This window comes from Acomys russatus, chromosome 18 (genome assembly GCF_903995435.1).
Source record: "Acomys russatus chromosome 18, mAcoRus1.1, whole genome shotgun sequence".
NCBI lineage: Eukaryota > Metazoa > Chordata > Mammalia > Rodentia > Muridae > Acomys > Acomys russatus.
The window spans coordinates 8934678-8947133 of record NC_067154.1 but is presented as its reverse complement, the minus strand read 5'-3'; the positions used below and the strand labels follow the sequence as shown (position 1 = coordinate 8947133).

The following is a 12456-nucleotide window of genomic DNA, read 5'->3' as shown; positions in this document are numbered from 1 at the left end:
GACAGGAATTCACTATGTAACCTTGTCTAGCCTAGAACTTGCTGTGTAGACTGGATTGGGCTTAAACACACAGCAATCTGCTGGCACCTCTGACTCTGGATGGTTAGGATTAAAGGTGTACCCTACCACACCTGCTAATATATTTTTAATCATGTACCGGCCATATTCAATGATGTAATCAAAATACTTACGAATCTTTGAAGAGTTTTCAGTCTTGGGCTGGAGTCATAGGCCAGTGGTAGAGTTCTTGCCTAGCATGCATAAGGTCTTAGGTTCAAACTCCAGCATTGAAAGAAGTCAACTGTAGGTGTCCCCAGTGTTGGCTTGGGCTTGTAAACCTTAAGCGTCTTAGTTTTTGCCAGCTTCCCATGTTACCCATAGATTATTGTCTGCACCCTGGAGAGATAACTGTTTAGTGCCACAGAGTCAAAGATGGAGCCTAGGCTGAGTATCACCAGCACAGTTTATCAGATACACAGAGTAGACCACTCTACACCCCACAGTTCTCAGCTCACCTGCTCAGGGGAGGTTATACGTATCTATACAACAGGAACTTCCTGCCTCTCTTTGACTCTTTGACGGTCCAGTACTTTCTGTCCCTGGGGCTGGTGGGTGAGTCACTTAGTATGGAAACTATACCAAGGCTCGATGATGTCACATGGTCAGCCTGGCAGCCATCTTGGATCCAGGTGGATTCTGCCTGCCCTTCCTGAAAAGGAACCTCCATTCTGTCCTCAAAGACAGACTAGAGGGGGTGGGGATGGAGGGGGAGGGCCAATGGGGATGGGTGGGGGGCTTGGGGGGCATTTACAGGGATGGGTGAAGGTAGCCTTGGAAAACACTTGGGTCTCTCTGCGATACTACATCCTCAGCCCAATGGCAGATACAGGAGTTGAACCTGAGGGTGCATCCTGGGACCTCCTTCTGTGCCTCCCTCTCTTCCAAGGCTTTGCATCTCATTTCCAGAACCTCAGAGGCCCTGGCCCACCTCCCAGAACCTGAAAGACTGAACCATTAGCAGCCTCCTGATCCCCTGCTTGTCTCACTTGCAGAAGAGAAGTGGGAAGCCACATAGTGAGAAGCTCAGCGAATGTAACACGGCCCTGTGGCTTGGGTTATTATTGGCTTCTGTGAGAGGCTCTGTGCAAGCCAATTGAGCATCACACTCAAAATACTCCTGAAAATAATCTCTCCTTTGGATTCATCTTGCTTCTCTAACATGTAGAATTAAGACAGAAGAAGGCAAAACAAAACAAGTTTTTGATGGTCTTTGCCATATCCTAATTATTGATAAAACAAATCGTATTCAAGGAGACAGAGGCAGACAGATTTCCAGGAGATCAAGACTAGCCTGGTCTACATAGTGAGTTCCAAGCAGGCCAGGGCTACATAATGAGACCCTGGGGGGAAAAGAGGGATGGAGAATATGAAAATGTAGAAAATGTATATGGTTGTTTATTTATAACACCATAAGAACACTTTGGAAAGTTGTTGAGTGGCGCTTTGAAAACGGCTGGTATTTGATACATACAAAAAATAGCTCACAACTTGAGGTATTTGATGATGTTATCTTTACCACAAGGACATTGTACATTTTATCTTTGTGTTTCAGAATGTCTGCTACTTCCAAGGATACATTGAAGGTTATCCAAATTCTTTGGCGATTATTAGCACATGTACTGGACTCAGGTTGTAATACGTAATTGTATATAAAATGGTGTGATTGTTAAATTAGTGTGTGTATGTGTGTAAGTGCATGGAATATAAAATGAGTTATAAATGGAAATTATTTTAAATAATAGCTTCTATCCTCATACTGAATTTAAGTTTTCCTTAAATTTGGAGTTCATAAAAATTTCCCAGGATTTGTTATTTGTGTGTGTGTGTGTGTGTGTGTGTTTGTGTGCGCGCGCGCACGCTTGCGCACACCTATATGAGAACACTGGAGCAACAGGTGGTTGTGAGCTGCCATGTGGAGCTGGGAACCAAACCTTGGTCCTCTACAAGAGCAGTAAGTGCTCTTCTCCACTCAGCCATTTCTCCAGCCCCACAGAGGTCATAAAAATATGAAGAGCTGGGAAATCCCCATCACATCCCTCTTCTGTGGGCCACTCAGCTTGTGGCCCTTCAGGAGCTCAGTAGGAATTAATGGACTCATGAAAATGCATTGATCCCGTGGCAACTGACTGCCGCTTTCACGCACATTGTTTCATTTATAGCTCACTGCTGTTGCTGTTTTATCTTTCGTCAGGGGCTTTCTCCAGTTTGGAAATGTTAGCTATGGAATCGAGCCACTGGAATCTTCCATTGGTTTTGAGCATGTGATCTATCAAGTGGAGCCTAGAAAAAGAGATGCTTTGCTCTACGCTGAGAAGGAGACTGAATTAAGGAATCTGCAGTATAAGATGCAAAGTGCCAAGGTCAGGGATTAACTAGTGGTGCCAAGTAATTTTCTGATAAACAAATTATTTACATACTTTTCCACACACATAGATACCACAGGGATATGTTGGTCAGAAAGCTCATCTGACACAATCTTTAAAACTAGGTTTTCAGTTTTTCCTGATATTTTTTAATACTGTTAGTGTTGCCCCCCCTCCTTTTGTTTCTGATACTATCAATTTATAAAGTTTTGGTTTTTAAATATTTGCATTTATTCTTTGACAATTCCATACATGCATATGATGTGTGTTGATCGTGTCCACACCATGCCCCTATCTCGTCCCACTCCCACTCTGTCTGCGGCCCCTCCTCCTGTATCTTCCCTCCTACTTGCATGTCTTTGCTTTTTGTAAGTTGCTGAATCTTGTTAGACTGGCTGGAATGCTAGTATCTTAAAGCTGCATATGTCTCAGTGAAACTGTGGTTCTTTCAGATAGCTTGTTGCTGTTTTTAACGTAGCGACTTTGCTTTATTCAGTCATTCATGGTGTCAGTTTTAATTCACACATGTAGAAAAGGCATGGATTAAATCTTGGAGGCTGGAGAGATGGCTCAGAGGTTAAGAGCACTGACTGCTCTTCCAAAGGTCCTGAGTTCAATTCCCAGCAACCACATGGTGGCTCCTAACCATCTATAATGAGATCTGGTGCCCTCTTCTGTCATGCAGGCACATATGCAGGCAGGACATTGTATACATAATAAATAAATCTTGAAAAAAATTTAATCAGGCTAGGCATGGTGGAGCACACCTTTAATCCTAGCACTTGGAGGCAGAAGCAGGCAGATCACTATGAGTTTGAGGCCATCCTGGTCTACAAAGCAGGTCCAGGACTGTCAAGGCTACACAGAGAGACCCTGTCTCAAAAAAAAAAAAAAGAAAGAAAAAAGAAAGAAAGAAAAGAAAGAAAGAAAGAAAATTAATCTACCATCTCCTCATTTCTCAGTTGTGTTATGTTCTTATTCCTTTACTCTTCATCTTAAACTTTTTTTAATCAACTATTTCAAAATTGTTCAGATTTTACCCTCTAAGATACTTTTAAAATGTCATATTGTTTTGTGTGTTTTGTATTATATATTAAACTAGTCATATTGCAAAGTAAATACAAGGCTTTCTTGAACAATATAACAATGTTAGTGGTTACTAACGAGTGTCTGTCCACGTCTGTAAGGACTTATTGAGATACACACCCATTGCTGCTGTTCTGTATCTTGTTAGGATCTGGTCTTAAGTTAAATAACAGTATCTTTTCCATTTTGCCTGCCATTTATTGGAAACTATTTACATCAAATGTGTCTCTTTTGTGATTTTTACCCACCAATGTACTCTTTTTTGTTTGTTTGTTTGTTTGAGACAGAGTTTCTCTGTGTAGCCTTAGGTGTCCTGGACTCACTTTGTAGACCAGCTGGCCTCAAATTCCCAGAGATCTGCCTGCCTCTGCCACCCTGAGTGCTGGGATTACAGATGTGCATCACTGTAGGTGGCTACCAATGTACTCATAATTGCAGTATTTTGAAATGCCAATTTATTTTTATGTTTGAGTAATATTCCATTTCAGGAATATACCACATTTAATTAACTCTCAGGTGAGCAATTGGGTGATTTCCACTGTTTAAACAATACAGTGCCAGGAACATTTGTAAGCAAATGTTGGTGTTGATAATAAGCTTTTATTTCTCTTGGGTCTATGCTAGGAACTGAGTTGCTAGGTCATCTTATAAGTATATTTCATACTTTAAACAGCTCCCAGATTACTCTCCAAAGTGGCTGCATCTTCTGCACTCCTAGAATTCAATCCCGGTCTTGTTTTAGTTACAGTTGCTCTCAGTCATGTGACGTAGGGGGTTGTCCACCACTAGCATAGAGCTCTTTAAAACCTGCAAGTCTACTTTGTGCTGCTATGATTATTTTATTTTTGTGTCTATTACATTCCTCACCTTATGGAACATTACTATGGCTGTCAGTGCCACCATTGTTGGAAATAGGCAACGTCCTTACTCTTTTTTTTTTTTTTTTTTTACTTACTCGACTTTAGCCTATCATCATCTTTGGAAATATAAGTAATAATCACTTAAGGATAATTTCTAGCCTACTTATAAAATCATAGTTGCTTATTTTATAACAATTAAAAGATTAATGCAATATGGCCTGCTACCCCCCCTCCGCCTCTGGGTATGCCCCCAATGCTTTTAACAGGAGATGTTTACAAACTTAGGTTGTTCATTTGGAAGGTAGAACAAAGAAAAATAACCAAAGAACTGTGTGACAATGCAGGTGACAGGAGTCACAGGTGACCACCAGATATGAAAACATCAGATTGGCAGATGTAACACTAGTTCCACAGACATAATGTGAGACAGGACTGTGTGGTCAGAAGGGAAACCTGAAAGGTCTGGGGATGGCTGAATACTAATTTGTTAAATGATAAAATTAGATAAACTCTAAGTAGAGCCGAGATCCAGTATCTAAAACTGTTGAAAATTCAAGAGCAAAATGTGGGTGAATTCTCCTCTACCCGGCCTGGGGAAGAACTGCAAGTCCATATCCAAGAGGACGGCAAACACTGGCCCCGCACACATGTGACACACATACCCACGTGCTCGCCTGCACACATGTGACGCACACACCCATGTGCTCACTTGTACACGTGTGATGCATCCACCCACGTGCTCACCTGCACACACGTGACCCACACACCCACATGCTCACATGCACACATACAGTACAGAGAAGTGCTTTTACATTTAAAGATAAAATTGAAGAGGAATGTCACTCAGCTAACGACTGCATATAATACCGATGAGAACACAGAGAAAGGAAAGGGGAGGTGGGTTATTTTCTGGATAAAATAAATGCTTGATGCAGTGCCGACACTGGAGCAGGGGACCGCCCTGGGGAGACCCTGCTTTGGTGATCTCTCTGGTTCAGTTTCCAATATGAAAACCTCATCACACTGATCTCATTGGCAGTAGGGATAAAAACTAAAACAACTGAGGCCATTCTTCAGTATCAATATTGAGTTTGTGGATTTTTTTTTCAGCTACAGCAACCTGTCTCTCACTATCTGGAAATACACATTGTAGTTGAGAAACAAATGGTAAGCGTATCCTAATTGTATCTGTCTTGCTAGTTGTTTGTTATTATTATTTTTGTTGTTGCTGCTGTTGTTATCAATGAAGCATTAGAAAAGCAATTCTCAGGCCGGGCGTGGCGGCACACGCCTTTAATTTCAGCATTCCAGAGGCAGGCAGATCACTGTGAGTTCAAGGCCAGCCTGGTCTACAAAGGGAGTCCAGGACAGCCAAAGCTACACAGAGAAACCCTGTCTCAAAAAAAAAAAAGAAAGAAAGAAAGAAAAAAGAAAAGAAAAGAAAAGCAATTCTCCAATGTCTCGCAGAATCAACTTTTGACAGAGAAGAGTTGATAACTTCACATTAGCGGATTTTAATAAACTCAATTTCTTGCCCTCTTTTTTGCTTCTCCATTATTCCTTTTGTCACAACTGGGGGATGTTTTAAAATGATCATTACAATAGTTCCTTGGTTGTTAGTTTTCCTTCTTCTGTGAGGATAGTTGTGTGTTCACACATATTTGCAAGAACGTGTGCACATCCTGTCATCTCTTTACACAGACGCCTTTGCCAGTGCTGCAGCAACCCGCACACTGCAGCCGACGCAATCAAGATAGAGGATTCTCTAGACCCCCTATCCAGATCTAGCCAATGGACAGCACATTTTCCACAGCTGTGTGGAGCGCAGGGACTGACTCGGACGTGAACTCTGGTGTCCCTATCTGACCACTTCCCCTTGGTGGGGAGACCGGGTGACACTCAGAGGAAGAGTAAGCAGGCTACCAGGAAGAGACCTGATAGACTGTGATCTTATAGTGGGGGAGGAGATCCCCTACTGTCACAGACCTAGGAAAGGGGAAAAGGATGAAAGAGGGAGGGGACAGGAACAGAAAGATACAAGTGAGGGGATAACAATTAAGATGTAATCTGAATAAATTACTTTTAAAAAAAAGATCCAGGATTCTCAAACCCCAACAGAGAGCTGCTGATGCTGCTTTCTAGCGACACATCTCCCTCAGTCAATCTCCTAGCTTTTATAACTAATGTGTTCTTCATTTTTACTTTATTTTTTTATTTCCAAAATGTTATATGAATGGAATCCCTCAGTATGTAACGTTTTGGGAGCTCTCCACATATAGATTCTGGAATTTTTCCAGTCTTAAGTTACTTCCTGAGGGTAGAGCGATGACTCTATGGTTAAAAGCACTTGCTGCCCTTTCAGAGGACCTGAATTCGGTTCCTAGCGCCCATGTGGTAGCTCACAACAGCCTCTATGTCTAGCCCTTGTGATCTGGTGCCCTCTTTTGGCCTTTATGGGCACTGCATGCGTGTGGTGTACATGCACACATACAGGCAAACACTGAGATATTTGCGTCTAAATAATTTAAAACTACCATTCTATGTCATGACCTATTATTCCTAATTTGTTAATAGTGGAATTACATCTTGTACTTTTTTCACTTTTTTTTATATTTTCCATTTTTATACTATGTATCATATGGTATGAATAATAAAATAATGCCAATTAAAATATGTTAGTGATTTAAGCAATTTATGACTTTGTTATGTTAAAGTTCTTTTTTTCCATTTAAAGAATAAGTTTTCATTTTTCCCACTGCTGCTTGTATATGTTTAGCTAGCTGCTAGAGCTAGCACTGCAAGCAGAATTTGAAAAGAAATGTTCTCACTTCTTCCTTCCACACATCCCTACAAACAGCCTGCCTATCTGAGTTCTTCCTTCTGCATATACTAAAGTTATAACAGAAGAATTGCTGTCATCAGTGTTAAGCAAATATAAGTATGTGCACATATGACAAATTTATTTTACAGTATGATCATATCGGTGCTGATACAGCCGTTGTCACTCAAAAGATTTTCCAGTTGGTTGGACTGGCAAATGCTGTAAGTATTTTCTTTCTTGTATTTTTTTAAAATGCTTTTACACTTGCTATCTTAGTTACATTTCTGTTATTGTGATAAAACAGCTAGTAAGGAGAGCAGGGACCTTCTCTGGCATGGACTCTGCTGCCTGCTTTTCCATCACTTCCCTCTGGCAGGGCTGCCTTGGCTGACCTCAGTGGAAGAGGACTCCCTCAGTCCTGATGGGACTTGTTGTTCTGGGATGGTTGGGGGCCTCCCTTTTTATGAGGAATAAGCGAGGTAAATAGAGAGATGGGGGTGAGATAGAGAGGAGAGAAGAGAGGTGGCTATGGTTGGGATGTAAAGCAAATTTTAAAAAAGAAGACTGGGGGAAAAAACTCAACATAATGACGGCAACTTATAGAAAGAAGGGTTTATTTGAACTTACAGTTGCAGTGGGTTAGAGTCCTTAATGGTGGTTGGTAGCAGTCATGACACCTAGAGCTCAAGGTGAAGGCTCATGCCTGGAACGGAAAGCAGGAAGCAGGGCAGGTGCACTGGGAGTGGTGTGTAGCTTTGAAACCTCAAAGACCCATCTCCAGTGACATACTTCCTCCAGCAAGGCCATACCTCCTAAAACTCCCCAGACAATGCTACCAGCTGCTGACCGGTATCCACATGCCGGCGCCTCTGAGGGACCACTCAGACCACTACACTTGCTGCCTCCGAACAACCCCCATACCTCCTTCTGTAGTGTTGCATAAAGATGCATGCTGAGTGTTGTAAGGCCCATTAAGTTGGACTTAAAGTTTCTGCTCTCCTATACTTTTAAAGTGGGTCATTGCAAAGAGTATATACAAGACATTCCTGGGGGGGCCTTGATTAAATGCAAGCGTTTTAAGGTATCCATGGGGTTGGGGAGATGGCTCAATGGTTAGGAGCACTTGTTGCACTTGCACAGGATCTGGGTTCAGTTCCCAGCACCCCACATGGTAGTTCACAACCATCTTTAATTGCAGTTCCAGGAGATCTCATGTCCTCTTCTGACCTCCTTGAACACCAAGCACACATGTGATGTCCATACATACATGCAGTCAAAATACAAATAAAATAAAACAAATTAGCCTAACGATTCCAGTGTGACGTTTATGACCAGGACACTTACCGCTGACCAACACTTTTAAATACTGAGTCCAAATCTACACTCCAGTTACTAAATGCGTGACTTGAGCTCATTTCATTTTCAAAGCTCTTTTGCCCAGTCCCACTAGACCGTGTTGTTTGAACAGGTTTTCTGTCTGTGTTCTATTTTAGATTTTTGCCCCCTTTAATCTTACAGTAATTCTGTCTTCCCTGGAATTTTGGATCGACGAAAACAAAATCTCGACCACTGGCAATGCCAATGAGCTGCTCTACAGGTTCCTGAAGTGGAAACAGTCTTATCTTGTTCTGCGTCCGCACGATATGGCATTTTTACTTGTGTAAGTACACTCTCAAGCTATGACAGGCTATATCAAGAAAAACTGGCACATATGACCCCTTTCCAACAGTCCACAGGTGTTTTAGAGAAACAAACAAACAAACAAAAAACCAAGCTGTCGGTGATTTCTCCCCTCCATGTATACAACAGCAGGCAACTGTTAGGTGGGGTGATTAGGACCCCTCCCTTGGGTGGTCTGGAGTTGAGCTCACTTCTTCAGTCCTGTTTCCAAATGCCTTCTTACCACAGAGCACATGTCCCTCCATCTCACGCCCCAGTTGTGCATCAGAAGTTCACATCCGGAAGGCCTGTCTGGATCCTATGAATGTAACTATTTTTGCTTTGCTTTAAACATAATAATAATATAAAACAACAACGATGAGGAGGAGAAGGAGGAACTGAACAGGTGCCTCAGTGGGTAGAGTGCTTGTCGTGCATTTCTGAGGACCCAAGCTCTGAGGCAGAGTCCCAGCACCTACCTATGTGAAAGCCAAGTGGCCTGTACTGCTGTAACCCCGGGGCTGAGGGTGTAGAGCACAGAGATCCCTGGAGTTCTCTAGGCAGCCAGCCCAGCCCTCACAGCAAGCTGCAGGTCAGTTAGAGACCCTGTCTCAGAAAATAAGGTGGCGAGAAGTAGTTGTGACCACTAATACAGTTCCTCACGTTACAATGACTCTGCAACACACACCGTACAGTTATTTCCACTGCTACTTCATAACTGTATTCTTACTACTGTTCTGAGTTGTAGTGTAAATATTTTTGGCAAGAGAGCTCAGCCAAAATGGGCAGAACCCACAAGTTGAGAACCACCCTTCTAACACGCCACAAAGGCAACATAGCCATACTGTATTGTATTGAATTTTTTAGTATGCAAGCATCTCCTCTTTAATTGGCTGCTTGCTTTCTGACATTGGTAATTTCAGAAGGTGCATGAATTGAAGTGCTTTCAGTACGCTGTAGCATGCACACCTCCAGTGCGGCAGGTTAACTCCTGCAGAGTATGAGGGACCTCACATCTCTTCCCTACTGTGCCCCCGCGCCAGCTTCCTTGCCCTTATTTTGTCATTTTAAGGAATTGTATTTATTCTCATCATATTTATTTCGTGGAATATATCCATCTTATTCTAAAATAGTTACTGCATTGAATTAATCTTCATAGAAATCTGTGTAAAAATGCACTTTCTGATTTTTTTTAACTGGATTTTATTGTTTTTAGAAAATGCAGGAGCATTGGGCACATCTTAACCCCTGTCACACCAATGTTAGTGGGAAATTTAAGAGTTTGAATCCATGGGCAAAATTAGAATCTGTCCTGTGGACAAATTAGCTGCGCTTACTTTTGCAAATTTCTATGTTTATAATCTATCTTCACTTTAGCTACAGAGATGCTTCCAATTATGTTGGTGCCACCTTTCAAGGGAAGATGTGTCACAAAGACTATGCAGGAGCTGTTGCTCTGGTAAGCTCTGCTTTAAGCTGCTTGGGTAAAATGTTCAAGGCGGTGGGGGAGGGGAGGCTTTTTGCTGGAGAGTGCTTGCTCCTCTGCAGAGGACCCAGTTCAGTTCCCAGCACCCACTCACATCCTTAGCTCACAACCAGCTCCTCTCTCCTCGAGAGAGAGAGAGACAGAGAGACAGAGAGACAGAGAGAAATATTTAAACAATGTGTAACAGGATGCTGTATAAAACAGTATAAAATTAAATATTCCCTTGATATATTACTTTCATTAAAATATCCATTATTGTAGAGGCAGGCGTGGCAGCGCACACCTGTAATCCCAGCACTTTGGAAGGCAGAGGCAGGCAGATCACTGTGAGTTCAAGGCCAGCCTGGTCTATTAACCAGGTCCAGGACAGCCAAGGCTACACAGAGAAACCCTGTTTCGAAAAACAACAACAATGACATTATTGTTGGGCTCCAAGGGCTTTGACACTGGTGTGGTTCTGACACCAGTGCTTCTCACTATAGAACCTGCTCCTTTCTTTTACGTTTGTGTTTACATGATGTCAGCTGGAGTTTCAGAGGGGGCAGCATAGAAAGATCGCCCTCTAGTAAGCAAAATGGAGCACAATGGAGCTGGGAGAGAAAAAGATTGTATTTGAGACTCATAAACTGTATTTTTGGAAAGTGTAGCTTTTATTTTATGGAGAAAGCGATTTCCTGGTCTCTAAGGGTGGGGTGTAGGACTTCCTCAAACATTCACACACACACACACACACACACACACACACACACACACAGAGAGAGAGAGAGAGAGAGAGAGAGAGAGAGAGAGAGAGAGAGAGAGAGAGAGAGAGCGCTAACACGAAGCAAGCGCTTCAGTGTTAATGAAGAGAAAGCACATCTGTCTAAAGGCAAACTGGCCACCAAGCAATGTCCAGCTGCAGAGCACTAGAAAGTCTGAGATTCATGGGCAAGGCACAGTGGTTCCTGGGGTGGAGCAGTGACTGGCAGAGGCCTTCCCCAGCACTTCTCTCTTCCCCCACATTTCTTTGGGATAACCATCACTGATCTTTAGCTGAGAAACCCAGCAACAGCCAATATCCACAGGGGTGAGATGCTGAAATGCATAGGTGCAGCTTGGCTCGCTAATGTGCCCTGTTCACCACCCTCTCTCTTTCCATAATCCCCCAGGGCCGTGCAGTGCCAGCAAGGCATCATAACCTATTGTACTGCTTTCTAAAAATCTGTATGGAAAAACACAACCCAAGCACAGCTGTTAGTTGAGAAGCAAGTGGGAATTAATCAGTGTACATTTTAAAGTTCTAATTATTTAATTGACAAAAAATTTATATTATATGCATAATATATATAAATAAAATATACATAATAAAATATAGAATATATAAATAAATATATAATTATACATATTCAAGTATACCACTTGTTTCACATACACAGACTGTGGTTATTACAGATAAATTAATGAACAGGGACCAGGAGGTGATTCTGTGGATAGGTACCGTCTATGTGAGCATGAGAACTTGATTTTCCAGTCACCACATAAGAAAGTTGAGTGTGGTAGCGCATGCTATAACTCCAGTGCTAGGAGGACAGAGAGGGGAGTGTCTTTAGTGCTCCCCAGCAGCTATAGTGCTCCCCAGCTGCTATAGCGCTCCCCACCAGCTAATTTACAATCTTCAAGTTTGACAACAGGCCTTGTCTCAAAAAAAAAATAAATAAATAAATAAATAAGGTGGAGGGCAAAGAGGAAGACACCTGAGGTGAACCTCTGGCCTCCACATACATGCCCATATGAGCATGTTCATGTATGTGCGCACGCGCGCGCGTGTGCACACACACACACACACACACACACCACTGGCACACAATATAATACATGTCCACGTTCATGTCAAATGAATACATGCTTCATCCGACACAGCGCTCTGCCCATGGATCTGACTATTGCAGCCTTCATAATATGTGAGATTGCTTCCCATGCAAATGGACACCAGGCTTTTTCTTCCTAACCCGTGAGCATTTGGGAGACGGTTGGCTTGAACAACCCTGGGTGGGGTTCACAGTGGTCATCCTTGTGTCATTTCTGTCTGGATCTAGAAGACGAGACGCTTGCTGTTCTTTAACGTGAGAGAAAGTTCAGCAC

General features: G+C 42.5%; 1 protein-coding gene across 1 annotated transcript in view; it reads left to right on the top strand.

Moving 5' to 3' along the window:
* The window catches only part of Adam2 (ADAM metallopeptidase domain 2), a 45403-nt gene that overhangs the window by 8045 nt on the left and 24902 nt on the right, over positions 1-12456 (top strand). Inside the window, exons 5-10 of the mRNA XM_051160734.1 lie at positions 1613-1689; positions 2252-2420; positions 5480-5536; positions 7340-7411; positions 8684-8850; positions 10227-10308. Coding sequence (XP_051016691.1) covers positions 1613-1689; positions 2252-2420; positions 5480-5536; positions 7340-7411; positions 8684-8850; positions 10227-10308 — 624 coding nt within the window. The remainder of the gene's footprint in view (positions 1-1612; positions 1690-2251; positions 2421-5479; positions 5537-7339; positions 7412-8683; positions 8851-10226; positions 10309-12456) is intronic.